The 13,193-nt window shown below is 38.1% G+C and overlaps 1 protein-coding gene across 1 annotated transcript in view; it reads right to left on the bottom strand.

The window, feature by feature from the left end:
• Nucleotides 1-514: 514 nt before the first annotated feature.
• The window catches only part of NR1D2 (nuclear receptor subfamily 1 group D member 2), a 35,133-nt gene continuing 22,454 nt past the window's right edge, over nucleotides 515-13,193 (bottom strand). The window contains exons 7-8 of the mRNA XM_032267805.1: nucleotides 12,038-12,248; nucleotides 515-3,890 (exon numbers count right to left, since the gene is read on the bottom strand). Coding sequence (XP_032123696.1) covers nucleotides 3,694-3,890; nucleotides 12,038-12,248 — 408 coding nt within the window. The 3' untranslated portion in view covers nucleotides 515-3,693. The remainder of the gene's footprint in view (nucleotides 3,891-12,037; nucleotides 12,249-13,193) is intronic.

The following is a 13,193-nucleotide window of genomic DNA, read 5'->3' as shown; positions in this document are numbered from 1 at the left end:
TCCCAGCACTTTGAGAGGCTGAGGCAGGCGCATCACCTGAGGTTGGGAGTTCAAGACCAGCCTGACCAACATGGAGAAACTCGTCTCTACTAAAAATACAAAATTAGCCGGGCATGGTGGCACGTGCCTGTACGTCCCAGCTACTCGAGAGACTGAGGCAGGAGAATCACTTGAACCCAGGAGGCAGAGGTTGCAGTGAGCTAAGATCATGCCACTGCACTCCACTTTAGCCTGGGCAATCAGAGCGAAACTCCATCTTAAATACATAACATACATACATACATACATACATACATACATACAATGGCAACAGTCCTTGCCAGAATCGCTAAACTCTAAAATCTTTTTTTTAAGCTTTGTGTGTGTTTGTGTGTGTGACACACACACGTTTATTTCCCCATGCTGAATCAGAGGTTTCCATATAAGATCCTGCTATGTGCTCAGGGAAAAGATAACTTGCAGTGGGTTATAGTTTTACCAAAAAGGCAAGGTAGATTAGACACCAAACACCACACTTGGTTAGAAATATTTATTATCCCCTCCCCCCCACATACAGATTACTTCTCAGAAACATGAAGATATTATCAATGTCCTCATCAATTACAGCTTGTAGAAAATAAACAACTCATATCCCATCAACAATGTATTTCTACCATTTTTTTTTAACAATAGCCATTTAATTTTTCCATGTTAGTTCCAGAGTGGCTTCAAGTTTTATCTTTTGGATCGAATCATATCAATCTTTGCTTATAGGTAAGTTTCCTGATAGATGCCCTCCCCCCAACCCCTAAAAAAATTCTATATCCTAAGTGATAAACTCTTCTTGTACATTCAGCAAACTTTATATTGGAAAAGAAAAAGAATAATTGAGATAGGTATTTACTCTCGTGCACAGTAATAAATCTAGCTGAGCTGCTACACCTTGCTTTGCAATGATGTTTATGTAAAATAAATCATCTCTTATCAAGTTACAATGGTAATTTCTTGAAATGTAGATATGAAAGCTGTACACTTAATCCACTGAAATTTCCTTCCAATTTTTTAATCTGTAATTACACCATCACCATAAGGACACGCTTCATCTCAAGATGTTCCCCCCTTTCCCCTCAGCTATTTCTAACAACTTGAATCCTCTCTCAGATCATGTAAAGAGATACATTAAAAGCACAGGAAAAAAAAATGTTTTAGCTTGCTGACATAATGCCCTTAAGTTTGCTGACATAATGCCCACATTTTAACTTTAAAATGTAAAATCAAAGTTAAAGCGTCACTTAATTCATACAGTACATTATCAATCAACAGTGTCCCACCAACTCAGAAGTTTCCTAAATTGGCTGCCTTCTCTGCATTTAGTAAGTTTATAACCAATGACTCAAAGAATGTGCTTGTAATAGGCTGCTGGTTTAATTTTAGAATCAGAAGTTTCATATTGGGCTACTTTCAAATATAGAAATGCTATGAGTGACATCTGAACTATTAATTTTGTTTCCCATTACCTACAGGAAGAATTTATTCAAATAAAATTTTACAAGACAAAATGCAAATCTATATACCTATACAGAGATGTATATATGTATATATTGAACCTAACTAAAGTTTTATAAGCAATACTAACATAGTTCTGGTTACACATTCCTAAAGACTTAATTGTTTTAAAGATACATATTATAAAGAGGCTTATGCAAAAGGCAAAAATTAAGAATCAACATGATCTTTGAGGTTTTCAATATTACTTCAAAAAGCTGTTTCTATCCCCCATAGAACAAAACTATGCATTTATCTTCGGAAAAAAAAAATTATAAAAAGATAATGCTATCATGTAAAGATTCACAAAAACTGTACTGTATATCCCATAAGAGTTATACCTACTTAAGGTAAATCACAATTATGGTTTACATTGTATTACAGACATCACCATCCCCTTTCCTCTTTAATAATGAGAGGATTTAACTTTTTTTTAACTTACTTAACTAGTGCCACAGTAAATCAAGTCCCAGTAGCAACAAGTTAAACAAGATTACAAAATAAGGCATTCTGCTCACACGTCATGAAAGTAACAGGCTTAGTAAAGCGGGCTCTTATAATTTTTGTAATTTTATATAATCCAAACATTATATAGAAGGCAATCTTTAGCAAAAAAAATCCAATTAATTGCTATTTTCCAGGGAAACAGAAAAACATACATAAAATCCTCAACTTTGGCTATTTCTCCTACTATCACAAACAGATGCTGATCTTATCTATTTAATAAAGTCCACTATTAGAAATGTGGATGAAATGTCTTTGACTATACCATTTCTAAGCCTGTAGGTCACACACTAGATGATTTTTCAAATTATAAATTAAATCTAATGACAAAATCCCTGTAGTGTTCAGGGGAAAAAAAGTGGACTCAGAACATATACACACGCGCACACACACACATGCCATCATATTAAACAGTTTCTTTAAACATTAATTAGTTCTCCAGAAAGAATAAAAATTCTTTAACATCAAGCTGCAGCATGTGTATAAGGGACAGCAAATGCAACCTTTTTCAGCACAAGGTAAGAATATTCATCAACTTTTAAACTAGTACTCTGAACCAAAGGTTTTGCCAAAGATGAACTCTAAAATAAATGGTTTTTCTGTTGTCGAAATTTGGACTCAATTGCCTGTTGCACTTTTACATTAAGTGTTGGTTAAATAAACAAAAATAGAGCATAAATTCAATATTCTACTGTCTAAACATTTTAAAGCAATGGTTATGCCATCATCAACAGGTAAAATGCACCTAATTTTGGGTCTTTTGACACCTCTTGTTTTAAGTTTACTGTATGATAAAGTTCTTCACAGTTTAAAATATTGTGAAGAAATATATTTAACTATATTCACATACATATTATGTACATGTACTATGTATTTGTTGTACCCATAGACTTTGAATATGTGTGTATCAGTAGGATACCCCACACATATGCAGGAACCCTGAATAATATGGTTGGTGCGGACTGTGAAATGATTTCCCAGAAAGGCTTAGAAATAAGAAAAGAATATTATTGTGAATAATTATAACAACAAAAATTTTACTTTATTTACATAGTGCCTATCTCCCAAGAGGTAAATATGCTTTAAAGACATTTTTTAGTACTCTGTGAGGTGGGGCATTGGGGACACTACCAATTCTCATTTTCCACAAGCAAGTAAACTGCCCAGGACCACACACTTTAACAGTGGTAGAGTAAAAATACAGACATGGAGATCTCTTAAATCCCAGAGTCTCCAATTACCAGATCAAATAGTCTTGTGGTAGTAGTAAGATTTCCATTGTTCAACGGAACTCCTACCACAAAGGATTAATTTCTAAGTCCTCATACACTTGTGATTGTGCGTTCTATTTATACCACAGGGAGATCGAAATGGTTTTTGGTTTTGGCAGATGAAAAAGTCTAACATTCAGTGTGATTATACTTCAGTGTAACTTCTCCAGTTTAAGTGCGACACAGCTGATTGGTCTATCAGGGAGATGCGGTCAACGTCTAATCATGGCTGAAGAGTTCTCAATCCAAACAGCTACTGCATGATTACAGAGATAGCCTACAATCTTTTATTGTCTTAAAGGTCTTTTCTATCTCCATATATGGTATACACATATAAATAAGCATTTTAGCACAAAATGTACAGTTACCATCAGTTCATGTTTAAACAAAGGCCTTAAGGGTGAACTTTAAAGGCCAAGAGCTCCTCAGAGTGCATGTTGTTTAAAGATCGAAGATCTGGCAACTTTAGAAGTAGTTTTGTAAAAATAGAGGCCTCATTTGGATGGTTTTTCATTATTAAGGTCCTTAGTGCACGAATGAGGGTTTCCTGCAAAGCCTCCACAGAATTGACGTTTTCTATTCCAGATCGATCTAAGAGAGACCAGGAATAGGGAAATATGAAAGAGAGGACAAATTATTAACATTAAATATAAATAAAATTCTTGCTTATCAATGTCACTAATGCATTTAAAACAAGGTTTTATACATTTGAATAAAGGCAAAAGTTAATTGACAAATTTCTCAAAATCTCAATGACAAATCATTAGCTAGTTACTATATTATAAAGCATATAAATCACATAAAACATTTGATAAATCATAATTCTTTACTGCTTAAGGATTTTTATTCACAAAAACAGAGGTTATGACTTTTTAAGATTAGATGTCATCTGATTTCAATTGCTTCTAATTAGCAAAATAAAATAATGTATATATTTTCAATAGATATGTATATTGTATATCATCATGTGTGGTAGGCAGCCCCTAAAATGGCCTCCAATGATCCCCTCATCCTGGTATTCACACCCTTGTGCAATCTCCTCCTCTTAAGTGGGCCTAGACTTACATATGAGACACAGCCCTGTCCACAACTTAACTACAACCTCCTAAGAAACCCTGAGTCAGAGGCACGTATCATATCCTATCCCTCATTCATATCTTAACCCTTAAAAACTGTGAGATTAAATAAATGTTTGCATTTGTAAGGCATGGAATTTTGGCACAATTTGTTATGCAGTAATAGGTAACTAATACACTATGCAACTTTACTGCCATGCTACCCTGCATTCACTTTCATTTAGCATGTTGTGTTTATTAAATTTGTCATACAGTATGTTAATAAACAGTCATTTGGCGTAAACCTGTAATAAAGTATCTTAAAATTAGGCAAACCTATGTAGATCATCCATAGTCTTTTTCATCAGCAAGGGTTTTTTTTTCTCCCTTTACAACAGTAGGCAGGAATACACAAAAATATTCAATGCCCAATTGAAGGTTATAATTAACAAGAAAAAACCTTCTAACTTCTACAAGGGAGCAAAACTTCTGGCCATTCAAACTCTTTCATTTTTTTTACAAGGATACTGAGGAGGTCTTCTATTATAAGCGGTAGCTGAAAAAGGTCATTTGCAAACACTTAGAACAAGGGGGAAACAGGGGAGGGACAGTGGGGGGCAGGGAGGTGGGGAGAGATAACATGGGGAGAAATGCCAGATGTAGGTGATGGGGAGGAAGGCAGCAAATCACACTGCCATGTGTGTACATATGCAACAATCTTGCATGTTCTTCACATGTACTCCAAAACCTAAAATGCAATTAAAAAAAAAATTTAATAGTAAAGAGTAAAAAAAAAAAAAGTTTAACTCTAAATGCAGAAAAATGATAAAAATAAGTTTATCTTATATTTAACAAAATTTAAATTATTACAACTATGTGCCAATTGCTTCTGGGAAAAAAACAAGGCCAGGCATGGTGGCTCACATCTGCAATTCCAGCACTTTGGGAGGCCAAGGCAGGAGGACTGCCTGAGCTTAGGAGTTTGAGACCAGCCTGGGCAACAGTGGGAATTTTTCTCTACAAAAAAAAAAATGTTTTTTAATTAAATGGGCATGGTGGCACATGCCTGTAGTCCCAGCTTACTTGGGTGACTGAAGTGGGAAGATCACTTAAACCCAAGTCAGGCTGCAGTGATGCATGACCATTCCACTGCACTCCAGCCTGGCTGACAGAGCAAGGCCCTGTCTCAAAAAACAGAATGTTGGGGCAGGGTGTGGTGGCTCACACCTGTAATCCCAGCACACTGGGAGGCCGAGGCAGCTAGATCACCTGAGGTCAGAAGTTCCAGACTAGGCTGGCCAACATGGCAAAACCCCATCTCTACTAAAAATACAAGAAAAAAAAAAGTCTTGCACTTAATGAAATCATTTGCCAAATGTTTATTAAATACATGTGTGCTGATTACTGTTCTAAGGTGCTTGGAAATCAGCAGTGAACAAAACTAGAATTTCTTTTTTTTTCTTTTTGAGACGGAGTTTCACTCATGTTACCCAGGCTGGAGTGCAATGGCGCGATCTCGGCTCACCGCAACCTCCGCCTCCTGGGTTCAGGCAATTCTCCTGCCTCAGCCTCCTGAGTAGCTGGGATTACAGGCACGCACCACCATGCCCGGCTAAGTTTTTGTATTTTTAGTAGAGATGGGGTTTCACCATGTTGACCAGGGTGGTCTCGATCTCTTGACCTCGTGATCCACCCGCCTCGGCCTCCCAAAGTGCTGGGATTACAGGCTTGAGCCACCGCGCCCGGCCTCAAAACTAGAATTTCTTTAAGGAGCTTACATTTTGATGGAAGAAAATAGTCACGTGCCATATAACAACGTTTCAGTCAATGGCAAACCACATATAAAAGGGTAGTCCCATAAAATTATAGTGTTGCTGAAAAATTCCTATCACCACCTAGTGACATTGTAGCTATTGTTGCAACATCATAGCACAACGCATAACTAACACATTTGTAGTGATGCTGGGGTAAGCAAACCTACTGCACTGCCAGTCATATAACAGTCTAAGCACATACAACTGTGTACAGTACCTAACAGTAATAGTAAACAACTACATTACTGGTTTAAGTATTTACTATACCATACTTTCTATCATTATTTTACATAAGCGTAAAAGTTTTTATCCTTCATACCTATTGTTACTTATCTTTTCTTTGCTTAGATATGTTTAGATACACAAATACTTATCATTGTGTTACACACTGCCTACAGTACTCAGCACAGTAACACGGTGTACAGGTTTATAGCCTAGGAACAATACAGGCTACACCATAAAACCTAGGTGTGTAGTAGGATATACCATCTAGGTTTATGTAAGTACACTCGATGATGTTCACACAATGACAAAATTGCCTAACAACGCATTTCTCAGAACATATTTATGTCATTAAGCAATGCATGACTCTGGTTTCAATCATACGATTAATAATTTATAATACCGAAAACTGAGAAAGAATCACAGTAATCCCCACAAACAAAATAATCTAGATGGGCAAAGAAAGAAACAATTGGTAAGTGGGGAAGGTATCTGAGTGAGAACTAGTATTATTAGTAGTTGGTTGGTAGTAGTTATTAATAATAACTAGTATTATTAGTAGTAGGTGTAGGAAGTCACACAAAAACTTTAAAAAATTTTTTAAGTCTTTGGTCTTTCAGTGGCTATTTTGTGTCTAGATGGCCTATGCTTCGTTGTACAACTCAGAACTTCAGAGAAATGGATGCCTATACCTAAAAACATAGATTGTAATACATTTTTCTAAACTCTCAATTTCTAAAACCATGGTTTTTTGGTTTTTTTTTTTGAGACGGAGTTTCGCTCTTGTTACCCAGGCTGGAGTGCAATGGCGCGATCTCGGCTCACCGCAACCTCCGCCTCCTGGGTTCAGGCAATTCTCCTGCCTCAGCCTCCTGAGTAGCTGGGATTACAGGCACGCACCACCATGCCCGGCTAATTTTTTGTATTTTTAGTAGAGACGGGGTTTCACCGTGTTGACCAGGATGGTCTTGATCTCTTGACCTCGTGATCCACCCGCCTCGGCCTCCCAAAGTGCTGGGATTACAGGCTTGAGCCACCGCGCCCGGCCATGGTCTTGATCTCTTGACCTCGTGATCCACTCGCCTCGGCCTCCCAAAGTGCTGGGATTACAGGCGTGAGCCACCGCGCCCGGCTAAAACCATGGTTTTTAAGATTTCAAGGCCAAAGAACCTACGTACAAATCTGGTTGAAACCTATGCACAAATTCTGGAGACTATAATGTTAAGAGTACACATATTGAAGTGGAAATTCATCTTCTAAATGGTATACTAAATGCTACACTAGTACTGCAGAGTTTAATTTATGACACATCTATCTTCTATTTCCTTAGCTGGTTCTTCATTGCACTCCCAAGCCTGTACTCCTTACCAAATATTCTATTTATTTTCATTTCCTATAGGATGAAAAACAAATACCTTCTACAAAAATCTCTATGAAGGCCGGGCGCAGTGGCTCACGCCTGTAATCCCAGCACTTTGGGAGGCCTAGGTGGGTGGATTACCTGAGGTCAGGAGTTCGAGACCAGTCTGACTAACATGGTGAAACCCCGTCTCAAAAAAAAAAAGAAAAAAAATCTCTATGAAGACAGCTGAAATCTCTATGTAAATAAGCCTTGACCTCACAACTGGATGTCGGTCCTTAATCTTCAACTGGAAGTTAATTGCTGTCACTTTAAACAACCTGAAAAGAAACTTACCTTCTAGTTATAATTCCCTTTCCATTATTTCAGGATTCTTCCAATCTCACAGGCAGACATCGTGTTTGAGATTTTTCCCCCCCTTAGCAGCTAGAGCTATTCTGTTAACAACCAGTATAAAGGAAAGGCTTTGAAGCCAGACTAATGGGAGTTCAAATACTTGCTTAATTAAAAATGGACATTGGGTAAATTACTTAACCCCTCCGTTCCTCAAATCCCTTGTCTGTGTAACTGAGAACTAGCTCACACTAGATCTGCTATGAGGATAAAATTATATAATGAGATACAGAAATTAACTAGCATTTCTTCTGACAACCCAAAACAAGAGGTTCTCTCTGAACCATCCAAAAGAAATTATGTATAAGTAAAGGTCAAAAAATGTGAGTATATTAAAATTACAAATAAAACCATTAAAGTAAATTTAAAAATAAAACCTAAAAAATTGAGAGGGAAAAGTAAGGATTCTTTTATTTACAAGTTATACTAAATAGAAAGAGGTATAGGCTGGGCGCAGCAGCTCACACCTGTAATCCCAACACTGGGAGGGAGAGGTGGATAGATCACCTGAGGTCAGGAGTTCAAGACCAGCCTGACCAACAATGGCGAAACCCCATCTCTACTAAAAATACAAAAATTAGCTGGGCATGATGGCAGGCACCTGTAATCCCAGCTACTTGGGAGGCAGAGGTTGCAGTGAGCTGAGATCACTCCACTGAACTCCAGCCTAGACGACAGAGTAAGACTCCATCTCAAAAAGAAAAAAAAAGAGTAATGAAGATATAAGCATGTATTCAGAGCTGGATGGTCAACAACCAGAAAATTAAAAAGAAGGATGTTAAGAAATCTAGTTTTCTGAGGAATAAGACTGGGAGTAGAAGAAAGAAGCAGAAACTTTTCATTTTAAACTCTTCTGTAGCTTTTGAATTTCATTTTCCTGCCTAGATACTGCTTTAAAACCAGCTGGTAATTTTTAAGTGGCAAAGATTAAAATTTGACATGAAACTTCATGTATGTGTACTTGTATATGTTCATATAGTGATATAACAAAAATAAGAATGTACTGTATTCTTTTACAGTCAGCTGTTCCCACTTAATATTTCAATTTTTAAAATATATCCTATATAAATCAAAAGGTAAATGGATAGATGGATAGGTAAATGAATAAAGACTCCCAATGTTAATAGTGATCTTTTCTGGTAGTGATATTGTAACCTTTTTTTTCCATCTTAATATTTTCTACATTTTCAAAAATCCATATTAAACTTATAATCAGGAAAAAAAAAAAGGTTTTTTCAAAAACAGATTAAATCAAACTAAAAATCATTTCCTAGAGAAAATATAAATGAAATACCAAGGTTCCTGGCATAGAGCGTTTCCCTTCACCCCTTTGCTGTCATTTCTTTCTCTGAACTACCTCTGGGATGTTGGCCCTTCCACTTCATCTCCCCTCCCTCATTTAATTTAGGAGAGTTCACCCCTCTGCCTCATACCTAATGTCATTTCAAAAGCTTCTCAACCTGACTCTCTATCACTAATGACTTACCTGTCTAATCCACCCACCACAATAAAAATACAGTATTAATGTTAAACATCACTTTGTTCAACCGGATCACTCCCCTACTTAAGAAGGCCCACAGACTTTCTTCTGCTCCATATTTTGGTTAAAACCTCTCTGGCTTAGTTCTCATAGCTGTTAGTCCATAACCTGGTGCTCCCAACTCTGAAGGCTTTTGTCCCCCTTCCTCCTTGAAGTACACTGCAGGCTTTGGCCACCTGACCTTCCCTGGCCCTATCTTGTACTCTCCCATGCTTTCCCATCTTTTCCTCATTGGGAAAGCCTAATAATTCAACCTTCCAATTCCAGCTCCACTTCTATTCTTCCCCAGAGCCTTCCAAGATGATTTCATCTTCCTTTCTGTAACTCCAACTGACCTCAGTCAGAACTACACAGTTTAGTAGCGTAAAGCACTTTGTGTAGTTCCCATCTCTCCAAATAGAATGAAAACACTTAGCAAGCTTGTGCCTTAAAGCTTTTTGTCTCCATCTCCCCCTGAGCATCTAACAGGTAAGGCATAATCATGAGATAATTTAACAAGAAATACCTTTTGTTTCAAAATAATCAATTTATTAATCTAATGTCAACAATACTAATTACTTATCAAGAGATTCTGTAAATGATAGATACAATGCAAGCAGCACCGTAAGTCAGCAATAAAACAGGTATCCCTTATTGACATATTCCTTTCACACTACTCCCACATCATAAATGCATTTTTTTTTCCCTTGAGACGGAGTCTTGCTCTGTCGCCAGGCTGGAGTGCAGTGGCGCAATCTCGGCTCACTGCAACCTCCGCCTCCTGGGTTTAAGCGATTCTTCCGCCTCAGCCTCCCAAGAGTGGCTGGAACCACAGGTGCGTGCCACCATGCCTAGCTAATTTTTGTATTTTTAGTAGAGACGACGGGGTTTCACCATGTTGGCCAGGATGGTCTCAATCTCCTGACCTTGTGATCTGCCCACCTCAGCTTCCCCAAGTGCTGGAATTACAGGTGTGATATAAATGCATTTTTAGTTACCCAGGTAGAGCTAGTCAGAAAAGGTAGCCAAATTATGCTTCCAAATGGCATGTCTTTATTTGCTCCACTGAGGTACAGGTCATTAAAATTATACAAAGAACTTGTTCTCTTTAAAGAGCTACTAATTCATAGTTAAGCCACATCATCAGAGGCCGTATCTTATAACTCTGACAATGCCTCAGTGCCCTTTACACAGTAGGAAGCAAATGAGAAACAAAGTCATAACCAAATACTAAAAAACTCCCAACATATGTTATAAAATGATATCTAAAAACAGCTGGCACTTAGATGTCCGCTGGAAAGTGTCTCAATTTCCAATTTGTTACTGGGAGTAACAATCTCTGCCTTAATAGATACTGTCTGAATTGAAACACTTTAGGTCAGAAATAACTAAACGTGAGACGGCAGGGAAACTGGGAAACATCATAAATGACTCATATAAACACTAAAAACTCAAAAATCTTGCTCACTCAGTCAAACAGTGACTGAGTAGCTCTTCCATACCAGACACCACACTGGGTTCACAGGGTACAACCCCTTCCTTTGACAGGACGAGGAAGGAATCCAAGACCCAAAAGAGTAAAGTTACTTTTCACCCAAGCTACACAAAAAATTCAATGGCAGAGCTGGACTAAAGTTTATAACTAATTCATATTTCTCTGCAACAAACCATACTAATACCTTGATACTTTGAATGTTTTCAAGTAAGCCACATTTTATTTGAATAAAAAATGAAAGTGGCCGGGCGCGGTGGCTCAAGCCTGTAATCCCAGCACTTTGGGAGGCCAAGGCGGGTGGATCACGAGGTCAAGAGATCGAGACCATCCTGGTCAACATGGTGAAACCCCGTCTCTACTAAAAACACAAAAACATTAGTTGGGCATGGTGGCGCGTGCCTGTAATCCCAGCTACTGAGGAGGTTGAGGCAGGAGAATTGCCTGAACCCAGGAGGCAGAGGTTGCGGTGAGCTGAGATCGCGCCATTGCACTCCAGCCTGGGTAACAAGAGTGAAACTCCGTCTCAAAAAAAAAAAAAGAAAGTCATATTAGAACTACCTACCCAGAGATACACAATGTTCTAAAAAATCCAGGAAATAAAGATTTAGACTCACAAAAGTAATTATGAACAAAAAGCTAAAGACTAACAGAGGTAAATGCAAGGCCCAGATGTAAGCATTATTTTATTCCTGTAGCACTTTGACATGTATTGTCATAATGAAAAAATTAGTTACACAAAAATAGCAGGATCATACAATTTAGCATCTTCCTCAAGGCCTTATTCCCTTTATGTAACTTTCTGGAACCTAGTTAACTGCCACTTTCTCCCCAGTTGATCACTATACGCTGGTGTGGCACAATTCTGAATCAGCTTGCTTACCTGCAGATACCAGGACAACGGCTGTAAACAAACTCATCTCTTCATCACTAAGCTGGAGGGCATTCAGCTTCTCACTAAATTCAAACATAGAGTTTAGCAGATCCCCTGCTCCCATTGAGTGTAAATCATCCACGCTGTATTTCTTTCCACTTAAAAAGGTGACAGTACGTTCCTTTGCATCAAATAATGATGCAAACCGTACCATTAAAACCTGGAAAAAGAAAAAGACTTAAATGTATTTGGAGAAGTTTAACAGCAATACTAAAAAATAATTTTTAGTATTCAGGTCAGTTATGAAACATCCCACATATAAAAGAAAGTTATAAAAGAAAAACAGGGTTTATTTTTACCCAAAACCACTTTATTTCTTTCATTCACTCATTCATTCCTTTATTTTATTATTATTCTTATATCTTTTTTTTTTAATTGCATTTTAGGTTTTTTAAGATGGAGTTTTCTTCCTGTCGCCTAGGCTTGAATGCAGTGGCAAAATCTTGGCTCACTGCAACCTCTGCCTCCTGGGTTCAAGCGATTCTCTCGCCTCAGCCTCCCGACTGGCTTGAATTACAGGTGCACACCACTATGCCCAGCTAAAGTTTTGTTTTCAGTAGAGATGGGGTTTCACCATGTTGGCCAGGCTGGTCTCAAACTCCTGACCTCAGGTTATCTACCCACCTCAGCCTCCCAAAGTGCTGGAATTACAGGCATGAGCCAGTGTGCCCAGCCCATTTATTTATTGAGACAGTGTCTTGCTCTGTTGCCCACGCTGGAGTACAGTGGTGCCATCACATCTTACTGAAACCTCAACCTCCCAGGCTCAAGTGATCCTTCCCACCTCGGCCTCCTGAATAGCTGGGAATACAGATGCATACCACCACACCCAGCTAATTTTTGTATTTTTTGTAGAGAAAGGATTTCACATGTTGTCCAGGCTGGTCTCGAACCCCTGGACTCATGTCATCCACCTGCCTTGGCCTCCCAAAGTGCTTGGATTACAAACATGAGCCACCATACCCAGTCCTACAACCACTTTCTTAAGACAAATTCTCTACCAAAGCCATAAATACTCCAAGAAGAACATCAAAAAAAAATTCTAGCCACCAATGGCAAAATACTTGAGTCCTGTGATACTCTGACACTCTATTAACAAAGATTC

The sequence above is a fragment of the Sapajus apella genome, unplaced genomic scaffold (assembly GCF_009761245.1).
Source record: "Sapajus apella isolate SASKATOON/1434 unplaced genomic scaffold, GSC_monkey_1.0 scaffold4, whole genome shotgun sequence".
Classification (NCBI taxonomy): Eukaryota; Metazoa; Chordata; class Mammalia; order Primates; family Cebidae; genus Sapajus; species Sapajus apella.
The sequence above is the reverse complement of the archived record's forward strand: the minus strand, read 5'-3'. Positions and strand labels throughout refer to the sequence as shown.